Source organism: Chionomys nivalis, chromosome 22 (genome assembly GCF_950005125.1).
Source record: "Chionomys nivalis chromosome 22, mChiNiv1.1, whole genome shotgun sequence".
In the NCBI taxonomy this organism is placed as follows: Eukaryota; Metazoa; Chordata; class Mammalia; order Rodentia; family Cricetidae; genus Chionomys; species Chionomys nivalis.
In genome coordinates, this window is record NC_080107.1 from 19,078,563 (window position 1) to 19,091,207 (window position 12,645).

The window sequence follows — 12,645 nt, forward strand, 5'->3', positions numbered from 1 at the left end:
CAGGAGGAATTGCCTTTATCAGAGATTGAGATGAATCCAACAATATCCTTGAGAGCTGTACCTTTCCTTCAATTGCCTCTATCTTTTATCCCCTTCTCTATTTATTAGGGAGGGGGCTAAGGCAGGGAGTTTTCAGTTTCAAGGCTAGGCAAAAGAGATGTTTCTCTGTAGGGGTCTGTGGAGCATTCTCCATTCTAAATCCATCCTTTCCACACCTTATTTGTGCCAGAGTAGTAAACTCTGGGCACCATATTGGTTTGATAGCCTAGAGCTCTACAGCACCCACCAGTACCTCGTGGACTCAGTAGAAACTCAGCCCAGTGAGGGAGAGCATGCTGGCGTGTTGACTGAAAATTAGAAAGGAAAATCAGCCTCCTGTGCAAAATTTACTTTGGGTATGTTTTGAGGCATAAATTTAGAGGATTATAAGATAAGGAAAAAAATATAGAGCGTTTATCCAATGCTGCATACTAAAATATTCTAAAATGGTCCAATGGGTGACTTATTTTTACGATCTAGATGCATTCTTGGAGGTCTTATTTTTATTCATTTGTATTACTTTGATTTTGGAATCTCAGCAAATGCGAAATGGTTCATTAGTTGAACTCTTCTGTAATTACTAAAGCTAATGAGAACAATATTTTGAATGCCAAAGCCAATTTATCAGCTTTCTTGTAACAGAACAATTTATGTCTTTTTTCAGAGGAAGTCTTTGGTGCCTACTCTGCACTGTGGTGGTCTCCAGACAGCACTTTCTTAGCATACGCTCAGTTTAATGACACCGGAGTCCCACACATTGAATACTCCTTCTATTCTGACGAGTCATTGCAGTACCCTAGGACTGTGTGGATCCCCTATCCGAAGGTCTGTGCCCCCTTCCGGGTACTGGTTCTGTGATTTGATGGGAAGAGAATGGTTGCATTTAATCCCTTCCTGCTAATGAAAATATTGTCAGTCTCTCTTCAACAGCTTGCTGTGATTTCTCTTGCTGAAGTCAACAGCATCTGGCAATTTTAAAGTATTTTTATTATCCCAGGAAAGAGTGTGATTTAAGGTTTTGTAATTTCTCCAAAAACTTTAAGAAATGACAAGCAGAAAAAGATGGTGAAAATGCTTTTGAAAGAGGTAGGGGAGGGGTAGGAAATGCTTGAATGAAGGAAAAGAGAGGCTGTAATTGAATCAGAAGCTCGTCTCATTTGGAGGAGTTGGAATGAGCCCGAATTGAAGTTGAAAAGCCTGGTTATATATCAGGCTGCATTACTAACTAACAGGGTACAGTGCGGGATGAGTCTCAGTGGCTCTGGTACAGGTTTGGCCCTAATGTAGGTTTTTCACATCCTGCATAGTCGTGCAACATCCTGGTTTACAAGGTTGTTCCCTGCTATCCACGATGTGTGTATTAAAATCAAGGAGTTTTGTCAAGCAGTTTAAGCCAGGAGAGGGCTTTAGAAGGGAGCCAGGAATTCTTCAGCACCATAATAAAAACGGCCACAGCGTTGTCTACGGGAAAAGCTAACAACGTATTTTTGCCATAAATGATTCGGGAAAAGGGAATTTTTATTTTTACCAACTCACTTAATTTGCCTTATGAAGATCTGCCATTTTAGGAAGGGAGAGGAAGTTAAAAGGAAAAAAGATCCTAAACTAAATATGGAGATGTGTTTTCAGAGAATGTTATTTTTTGATGAGAGAAACTGGGGAAAAAAGCTGCATAAAACATTCTCTAAAAAAATCATATTATTTCTAACTAATCTGTCAATAGAAGATCTATGTGTACATTTTTAAAGGGTTTACAGGCTTCTGTCATAATATTGACTGCTGAGCACAACACATTAACCTGGACTTGGAGCGAAGTTGACGCCTGCTTAATTAGTCCAGTTGGCTCTGGGCTCAGGCTGGTTTTCCTGGGGGACTGAGCCTGTGATGGTATACAAGTGATAGTCACAGTAAAGCCACCAAACTCTTTTGTCCTACGGAACCAGGATAATTTGGCAAATGATACCTCTGTCTTCCCTGGCACAAAGCACACAGATCATAAACAAACAAATACGCATGATTTAATTATGAGTGTTTAGACCTTCATGTTTTATAAACACACACATGCTTGTGCACATGAATATATATTTTCACCTGAACACATAAACGGTTTTCCTTATAGTTATTTTATTTCTATTACTATCATTTGACAGTGTCCAATTGTTATTAATCTATAGCCATAAATCAAACATTTAACACAGTTTAAATTTATGTAATGATGAGGCTTTAAAAAAGTCATTATCAACTCTGTGATTTTTTTTTTCTCCCAGGCAGGAGCTGTGAATCCAACTGTAAAGTTCTTTATTGCAAATATAAACTCTCTGAGCTCAACCTCTAGTGTAGTCTCCATCCAAGTTCCTGCTCCTGATTCCGTCGCGACAGGGTAAGACACTTCACCTGAATCCTTGGGTGTAGCCAGTTTCCTACCTGCTGGGTAGAGCGTTTCAGGTACAAACAGCAACATCAACCAGAGCATCATCTTGAAGCACTGATTCATTCTTTTATCCAGCAACTTCCTGTTGAGACTCTTCCTGTCTTCAGGCTAGGCCGAGTTCTAATGATGGGCACGCACAATGAATAGGGCAGGTGTCACTGGGGGAGACAGACAATACCAGATGGACAAAGAGATATCAGTCTAAAATGCCAGATGGTAATAAACGTTGTGAAGAAAGCCAAGATGGGCAAAGATGATGGGGCCTGGTTGGGGAGGGGTTCAGAGGAGAAGATGCAAGGCTAGGTGGACTCCCTTCATGGGATACTCTGTACGACTACCACTGGCGGAGGAAATCCAAAGTCCTGTATAAGGTATGCGCTGGAACATTAGAGATAGTACAGGGAGGAATGGAATCTAGCGAGGGAAATCAGAGGGTGGAGCATGATAAAGACCATGCACATGGAGTTCTGGCATGGCCACATGCTCTTTACAGACAGGCTGGTGGTGCCCACTTGCAACCTGCCAGCCTGTAAGCAACTACATCCATGAAGAAACTCATGGATGCCTCCCACCGGTAGTTTAAAAACTTTTCAAAAAAGAACTGAACGCTGACGAGCTGACCCTTCTACCCTGCAGTGTAAGACCCAGAGAAATTCAGAGAAACTGTGGGTCACATTTGGGAATCCCTACAGTTGATTGTCCCTCATGACGTCACTTGCGTAAATATTGTTTGAGATCCTGCCAGCAAGCACTGCAAGACCTGAATAACTTTTCCTCTATAAACCACAGCAAGTATGATTTGCCACGTAGCTCTTTATTTAAGGCTATTATTTATGCAGGTTTGGCATAAGTAGCAACTATCACATGATGAGCGTACACTGTGCACCAGACGTGGGTGTTAACACATGTTCTATGCCATTCCTTAAGTTGTCTTAAGTAACTCTCTTCCCAGCAGTTATTATGACACATCTCTTGTACAGATAAGAGAGTGAGGTCCAGAGGTTAAAAAAAAAGACCTTCACCTTGGGAGGACCTGTTTAATCTGTCTCTCTGAATGATGAGGAATTGTCTTCTCTGTGACTTCAGCTGGTGCCCTCAGGGACCCAGAGATGTCATCAGGGCAATGAGAAGCACCTTGTTCTCCCTAGTTGACACTATCAAGCTGGGTGCAGGTTGTACTCTGTGCTCAGCAATTCACTAGTTTGTTTAGAAATACCTGTATTAATATGTTTATCCAGGCAAGATATCTTATCTGTAAAAAATTTTAAGGCCAGTCATTTTTCCATGAGTTTCTTCCAAGGTCTAAAACTATACCCAAAGGCTCTGAAATCTGTTTTTTTGGTTCAACTCACCAACCTCTCAAGTGAACATTGATGAAAAAGCATGACTTACAATCCCAGGTATGCAGACGGGGTTCCTAGACCCTTCCAACATTTCTAGTCAGGGAGGATATAGCAAGCTTTCATATGAATGACTAGGGGAGAGAAGTGTCAGAGGTATGAGCAACAGGTTGGAGGCACTCCAAGTTGATGAGATGGGTTTTCCAAAACCCGAGGGATCAAAGAGATCTTCCTGCAGAATGCGCACTACAGGGAAGGATTGCAGCAGGACACAGGAGAAGAAGGTACTGAGCTGGGACCTACCAGGCATGGCAGTGTGTGAGGCTGCCCAGGAGTAGCTGAGACATGCCTGGTACAAGCTGTAACTAAGACCTCTCTGCAGAGAGCTGCAGCTCAGAAAACAGTCTCATCTACAACCAACCGAAGAGCTCAAAAGTGGTTGACAGACTTCTTTTTCTAAAGGACCAGAAAGCCTGTATTTAGATGAGACATGATAGTGTAGTACACTTCTAGGGAATCGATGGAAGATGGCTGCTTGTGTTGGACAAGTCTCTGTCTTGACCCCACTTCTTCCCCTAGGTTCCTGATAAAGTAGAAAGATCCTGGAGAGGTCCCCAGAACTGTGAGGACTCCACTGATAGTGATCTGGGGACTACAGAGATAAATAGTTTGCTTAAATCACACAGCAAGTTAGGATGAGAAATGGGAATTGGGAGGAGAGAGACCTTTGCTTACTGAGTGAAAATGAGGACATGGACATGACCTCTCTGATGTATGGTTGAGGAGAAGAATTTTATTGTAGGTAAGAGGGAAAGAAAACAGTCAGAGACATCAGGAAGGATTCAGAGGAGGGAGAGAAAGAAGTAGGCTGAAGATGGCCGGCAGACTGAGGGGCAAGAGAGGATAAGAAGAAAGAGAGACGAGGGGAGAGGGCAAGTGAATCTAGAGAGAAGGCGTAGACCAAGAGGCCAAGAACAGAAGATCAAGGGACCACGTGGCCAAAAAGACAGGTTTGTATAGGTAGAGATGCTGGAGAAAGGGAAGCTTTTGGGTTGGGGAGGTTTAGGGTAGGGGGCAGGGTGAGAAGTGCAAGGAACTACAGGGACCGAGAAAGACTTGCCAGGATTCTTTGGGACCTGACACTAGAACAAAATGAGCGAATAATTAGATTTAAATATGCTGAGCTACTGATCCACCCTTGAATTCTCATTTCTTCCTCACAATGCCCTATGGCATTGCATCCAAGGTCATTTTACAGATGATGAAAGTGAGTGTTCCCTGCTAAGAAAACACCTTCCAAAGCACAAGGGGAAAGTGCTGAGCTCTGAGGTCTTAGCCCCGTGTAAGGACTTTGAGTTTGCTCTTGATGAATTCATCACCTTAGTTCTTTGCTCTTCCACATGTCCTTAAACCAAAGACTTGGTGAGGGCTGCCTCATTGGCTGGGGCTATTCTGTGTAGAACATACATCCTACCAAAGAGATGTCTTCGGAAATGCCACAGGGAAGTGTTGTGTGGAGGATCTCAAATATAGCTGTGATCTTTGTTGGCCCTGATGAGATCATAGCTTTTTAAAAATGAGATGCTAGGTTCACCTGGGGAAAATATTCTCTCACTTGGTGAGATATCACTTTCTGGTCTCAGTAAAAGCCCCCTCAGGACCACGGCAATCCCGACAAGTTATACTTAATGAGCATTCATTCCCTTGGGCCATGTTTTTTTTCTGTGACTTACTAGATCCTGAGTACACTACCAAGCAAGATGAGCATCACCCTCCCCTCCTCTGCCTAGATCTCCTCACCTGTTTTCTGTTAGCACACACCTCTGCTGAAGAGCTTCCAGCAGGTGGAGTTCTATTAGTGGATGAGCCTGGTTTGTACTCTTGTCAGGAATTAGAGCATGAGACGTGGTGATCCTTTCTACCACCTTCATAGATTGAGGCTTAAAGCTAATTAGGTCATTTGAACTGTTGGTGTGCATTGGCGACTCATAATGAGAATTCGAGAGCTCAACATATTTGTGAGAAAATAAGATACAGTAAGTGTAAGGTGAAACTCCTAACTTTTCTTTAGAGTTGTGTTTCCAGGGCCAAATGAAGCAAGACAAGGTGTGCGGGATACAGGCCGGCTTTGCAATAACAACTGAAGCTTAAAAGGGTGACTGGGACATGTTGTCTAGTACTGTCTGAACTGAATGGATGGAAAGTTGGATGGCTGAATGGGTGGATTGGTAGAAGGATGGATGGATGGATGGATGGATGGATGGATGGATGGATGGATGGATGGATGGATAAGAAAGATGGGCTTTCCAGGTAATGGTGCATGTGTGTGTGGCACAGGAACGAATTCACACAGCCGTCTCCAAGCACAGCTTTCAAAATCATCCCACATACCAACTCCCTCTTTTCTCCTCCCTCCGACTAGCCACCTGCAAATTCTGTAGGCTAAAACTACAGGGCCTGGAAAGGGCGTGTCAAGTGAGGTGACCCCTCCCAACACCTGCTGAATGGCCTCAGGGGCCCATCACACCCAGCTTATGACTTACCCTGCCCTTGTTCTCCATCGTCTCAAGGGACGCGGTAGATAAAGACTCGCTCTATCTCTCTGAACACTGGATGACCCTTGGTCTGAACACTAGTCTCTTCCAAGCCTGAGGCTGCCAGGCAAGGGATAAACTGGGCTGGTGTTCTGTCCCCACCCCGCCCCCGATGAGAAACTAGTGATACCTGTGGAAGCAGACAAACAAGGGCTTGTGTTCCACACAATGCTCTTCCCCTCAAGGCGGCTGCATCTCACCCCAGCCTTCCCTCTCCTCAGCAATCTGTCAGTGGACCCGGCAGGGTTGGCATCCCTATCAGAGCAAAGGGTGGCATGGAGCCCACGGCCGGCACTGGCAGTACGCCTGTTTCCTCTGGTGATTCACTGACTTAATCACTCGGCAGTCTGCAGTTGCTCCGGGTAGCGTTTCCCTCCCCATTTTCCCTTCCAGTTAGCAAAGCAGGGCTTATTTTAAATATCATTAATGTACAAATGCAACATCTACACAACCAGAGGCAGAGGTGCCATCTAAATGCCTTTCATGAAATACTCCCCCCCCCTTTGCAAGGATAAGAAATCACATTGCGAGAGTCACCACAACAGGATGTTCAAAAGTTAGTGCTGTACGCACAGTCAGCTGACTTTCTTCATAAAATGTAGCTTGTTCACAACTCTCAAGGAATAAATAGATCTTATTGAGAAAGGAGTTCTACACTCAAGGAATCTCAGAGTGGAACAGACTAGTAGAACTTCTCCATGGGACAGGCAGACTCGTTAGAGGAGGGGCAAGTATGAACAGGGAAATCTGAAGCCATCTGCTTGATTTGAATCCTGGCTCCAAAACTCCTTGATTGGGCGATCCTGGGAAAGTTATTTAACCTCTCTGCACTTGTGTTTCCTCGTCAGCTAGGCAAGGAACCACAATGGGACCCGCCTCACAGGGTGGTCCGAAGTCTATGGGAGGCACTCAGGCTGCTCCCGGCACAAAATCAAGTTCACATGGGTCAACACTCTTAGTGCAGAAATTACTTCACTGCTTCAACATTCAAGCCAACCAAATTCCCTTTCCGCATCGTTGCCAAAGCCTTGAATGTGTTGTGTTGTTGGGTTACTCTGCCTAACCTAGGACAAGAGACTTAGGCTCACAAGAAGGCTTATAGGTGTGGGCTTCCCCCAATATTTCCCAGTCACCACAAGAGGGGAAATCTGTTCTGGGTTTGCCCTCCTCCTCAGTCAGAATGTTATCCTACAAAAGATAGTTGGCAATCCCGCTGTTGGATTTCTTTTTTTTTTTTTTATTTACATTGGGGACTTAAACCTTTGAGAAAAGAGTTCAGTGAAGTCATCTATACATTTACATCTTTTTTTTATGACTCTTCAGAAGTGTCTTCCATGGCGTGATATTGGCTCAGGGATGTAACTAAAGGGAAGTATGGTTATAAAATGTGTTTCAAGCAGACTCTCTACTGTCATGGTAAAGGGCCGCCACTGAGCCCTCTCAGAGTACAGAGTACATTCTGTGCCAGTGACCGTGACTAAGGTAACAGGTCCAAGTCCAATGGCCTTTATCTAGAAATGGACAGGGAAGATGGCCAATGCACATGAGTTTCCTGGCTGCTCTCCCACACTCCACTACTCAGTGTTTTCAAATGGCAAAAAGTTGTGTTACAGTGTGGCTTTTCAAGTCTGAGGCAGAACGTATGGTTTTCATAGCTAAAGTTACCTACCACGGGTGACGAGCGACCATGAAAGCATTCTCTTGCCCTCAGCTGCCTCTCTGCCACCAGAACACTTTTAAAAAGAGGAAGAATATCTCTGGGTGCCAGCGTGTACCTGTGAGTAAATCGGCTTGTTCTCCCTAACGAATGGGTTCCCACAATCTCCTCAGATCCTACTTAGGGTTTTGTTTTTGTTTTCTTCTGATTTTGTTTTTTTGAGACACGGTCTTCCCTTGTGGCTTAGGCCGCCTTTGAACTCTCTCAACCATCTGCCTACTTCATCCTCCAAAGAGTTTGTTGTTGTTATTGTATTTGTTTGTTTGTTTAATCTAAATGGGCAGAGATAACTGGGATAGAACCAGTTAGAACTGACAGAAGATTCAGCTCCATCTTGGCCGACATTCACATTCACGTCATCCCCAGCTCTGAAGGGTTTTACACTTTTGTCAAAAGAACTCATGACATTGAAGCTGAAGCTTTCTACTGAAGCACGGCCACTCTCGTTAGTGGCAGCATTGTCTCGTCCTGCCCCCATACCGTGACTGTGACAGACGACATGTAGACCACAAAGACTAAAGAATATTTACTATCTGGGCCCCAACTAAATGTTTCTTAGTCTTGTATCTAACACATTAATCTTGAAAAACTTTACTTTCCATGTCTCCTTTTTGATTTTTCCCTGTTTTTTTTCGCAAGGATAGATCACGTGTCCTGGGTAAGAGTTAACTCTCCTTCTGCTCATTTGACAACTCTTCACGGGGTGAGTGCAGAAGAGCTGGGGTAGATTAGGTGCCCTGGCCCCTTCTCAGTAGATGAAGCGCTCGCTCTCAGACCCTGCAACCTGACAAGCTCCTGAAGGCTCATGGTACTAATGACTGCAGCAGCTTTCTGAGAAAATCCTACTGACATGGGAGGGGTGTGCTTCAGCTAAGAACTAGAGAAGTAAGGGCAGGGCAGCCATTTCAGAATAAAGGTCAAAGTGGAAGAAAGAGAGACCAACTGGGGAAACTGTTTGGTGTGTTCAGGAGAACACAGTCACCAAGACAGGCGAGTGTGAAGGAGACTGGCATGTTCAGGAGAACAGGACCAGCAAGACAAGGAGATCTGAACGGGAAGGCACCATTATGTGAACGAAGGTGATGCTTGCTTGGTTGCTGCCGCAGGTCCTTAGCATCTGAAACCTACAGTGAAATAACATGAGTCCCAGAGGGTCTCCAGAGCATCCATGCTGTAAAAGGGGAAATGTGAAGCTTTGAGAGGCTTAAAGTGCTTATTCTTGGGTGCTCAGTTAACATCTGCTGCCGGCTTCAGAGCCTAGGAGAGGAAGGGAGACAAAAACAGATGAACGTTCTGGGAGGAAGGATGACTGTGGGTCCTAAGAAATCAGAACACGAAGTTTGCCTTTCCTGAGAGCTGCGTTCCAGGAGAACTCAGCAAGCTGTTTTATGAACAAGACTCATGGGGCCCCTGCTTCAAGGAACTGGCAGCCAAGCCAGAAGCACAGGATAACCAAAGGGAGGGATGGGCTACCTCTAGGGGAGGCCAAATAGGGGAGCAAAGGAGAGCAAAGCTATGGGATCAGAAAAAATAAATCAGATGAAAGTTCATTGGGTGCAAGGCTTTGATCAGACACTGGAGAGAAGAGATAGGAGGAGTTGTTGAAATCACACCGAGGATGGGCAAAAATATCCAAGGAAAGAAACCATCCAGACCCAAAAATGTTAGGGAGGCTAGCAGAAGAACGAACTGTAAATTCCTCCCATGCCATTATAAACCACAGCACAGTCCCAAAAGTACTTGAAGGTATGGACTGGGGAGGATGGCCCGCTAGACCTGGTTCTATAACTTTGGGTTAAAATACTACAGAGTGCTTCATTCATAAGGGCCATGTTTTGACTCTTGAGAAATGTGTTTTGGGTTATATATAGTTTTTGGATTTGAAAAGTATGTAGAGGGATGAGTCCACTTCCCCCCCATCCCCAGTCTGAAAGTGAAGTTGATAAAAGGTTTAGCTTTAGTAGCAAGGACATGTGAACCACAAAGACTGAAAATGTTTACTATCTGGGCCCCAACTAAAAGTTCCTTAATCTTTGGTCTAGAATATTAATTTTTAAGAACTTCATTTTCAGTGTCTTGTTTTTGATTCTTTCCTGTTCTGTGCAAGGATAGATCACCCATCCTGGGTAAGAGTTAACTCTCCTTCTGCTCATTTGACAACTCTTCACCAGGGGATCCCAGAAGAGCTGGGTTAGATTAGGGACCCTGGCTTCTTCTCAGTAGGTGAGAAGAGCTCTCAGACCCTGCTTTCTCACAAGCTCCTGGAGGCTCGTGATACTGATTTAGCAACAACGACTTTCTGGGCAAACACCATTGACAGGGGTCAAGTTAAAGTACCAGAAGATTCTAGCATCTCTGCCAGTGTCCCTGACCTCATGGTATTACTCTCAGGCAGCAGAGGGGGAATGGAGAAGTTTCACCTTTGACCCCTCTTCTACCAGCGGCTAAGTTCTTAACAGTCCTAAACATATGGTTTCGGTCACGTATGTGTGTTCTTGGGTTGTGTCTGCTGTTTTCCTTGTTGGATATATTTCATTGAGTAAAATGTTTATTTGCAATGATGTCTGGGGACAAAAAGCCCTCACATTTTTTTTTCTTTTTTCCTGAGACAGGGTTTCTCTGTGTAGCCTTGGCTTTCCTAGAACTAGCTTTATAGATCAGGCTGGCCTCAAACTCACAGAGATCTGCTTGCCTCTGCCTCCTAAGTGCTGGGATTAAGGGTGTGCACAAGCTCATATTTCTTTTATGTGTGTGTGTATGTGTGTGGTGTACATGCTGGTACACTACAATTTGTATGTAGTGGACACACTCTTTTAGAAACCTGAAGTTGATATGGGGCATCTTTCTGGATTGTTCTTTTGTAAATGAAAATTTTTCTGTTCTGCTCTGTTTCATAGCTGCTTCCAAATAATCACTCAGAGGCTTATATTAGTTATTAATGTTTGGCCAATATCTCAGGTGTATTACTAGCTAACTCCTTACATTTAAATTAACCCATATATCTATGTTTTGCCACATGGCTCAAGGCTTGTTACCTCATTTTCCATATGTCCTGTTTATTTGGTGACTGGCTTACATATCTCTCAACTCTATCCTTCTCTCCCTTATTCTGTCTGGGTTTTCCACCTAACCTTATCCTGGGTTATTGGTCAGTCAACTTCTTTATTAAACCAATCATAGCATAACTTACACAGTGTACTGGAATATTCCACAACATTCTCTACTCTTATTTATTGAGCAGAATTTCTGACTGAACACAGAACTGGCCATCTCTGGCTACTCTAGCTAGAAGCTTGCCTGAGGAATCCCCCCTTTTCCCTGCCTTCCTAGTACTGGAGTTGTGAACAGGGCCAGAGCTGCCTGGATTTTACTTGGATTGTGGGGTCAAAAACTCAATCTTCATGCTTGCAAGGCAAGTTCTTTATCCACTGGGTCATCTCCCCAGCTACACAGTGTCTGAGACGTCCCCCTCGCCTTCTCTCTCTCCAGGGATCACTATTTGTGTGACGTAGCATGGGTTACAGAAGAGCGAATTTCTCTGCAGTGGCTCAGGAGGATTCAGAACTACTCCGTGATGGCTATCTGTGACTATGATAAGACCAATCAAACATGGAACTGTCCCTTGGTAAGATCTCAATGGAGGCTCTGCTTTTCCAACAGGGATATGTGACTGGAGGGCTCCTGGTCTTGGAGATAGCGAAGGTTGGGGTTTAGTAAATGGTTTAGTCTCTCTGAATCCATATTGAGCCCAGAGGCAGCAAGTCAGTCTTGCCTGTCAGACATGTGCTATTGGATGGTGCTTCCTTTTCTCTTCTGCACACTACTCACCGTGTGCTGGTTGGGAAGATGATCACGTGGGAAGGGGAGAAGGAGTGGCTAGACACCCAGAGGACAGGATTTGATGTCTGTGTTCAACATCAGGAAGAGGACCAGAGCCTCTTGATGACAGCTGTTTTAACAGATAAAATATAGAGAATGGGAAATGACTGGCAGAGCATGTGGGAAACAAAATGAATACCAGGAGGGTACAGATCCTGTACTGGACCATAACCATCTCTAAGCGGAAAGCCGATTTGGAACACAAACAAATAACCATTGGCCTGAGAGGGTGGCGATGCTGCGGGAAGCTGAGTGTTGATCCAGCTGATGTACAGATGATCTTAGGCAAGACACCTTGAAGTCTTTCTAGTCAGGATTTCAGCAAAACCTCCTTGAGAGCCAGCGACCTGAGGAGAGGCAGGCACTAAAGCCTTGCAAGGAACATGCTATGACCACTTTGTATCTCCTTGTCCGTTCTGGTCATGTTACATACTGGTAACATGTTCTGGTCTGTGTTCCACGCTCCTCCCCACTCTGATCCTAAACGTGTGCAGGGAAGATTCTCACCTGAGAACTTGAGTGATACTTCCTGTCTTGACTCATGCATGTATTTATGTGAGAAACACTGTTTAAAGTGTCTCTACCTTGTTGCTAAACTGTGGGATCCTTTTTTTTTTTTTTAATTAACTAGACGGCCCGTACTTC

The 12,645-nt window shown here is 44.4% G+C and overlaps 1 protein-coding gene across 1 annotated transcript in view; it reads left to right on the forward strand.

The window, feature by feature from the left end:
• The window catches only part of Dpp4 (dipeptidyl peptidase 4), a 78,595-nt gene that overhangs the window by 35,226 nt on the left and 30,724 nt on the right, over positions 1–12,645 (forward strand). Inside the window, exons 10-12 of the mRNA XM_057754952.1 lie at positions 704–864; positions 2,307–2,419; positions 11,611–11,746. Coding sequence (XP_057610935.1) covers positions 704–864; positions 2,307–2,419; positions 11,611–11,746 — 410 coding nt within the window. The remainder of the gene's footprint in view (positions 1–703; positions 865–2,306; positions 2,420–11,610; positions 11,747–12,645) is intronic.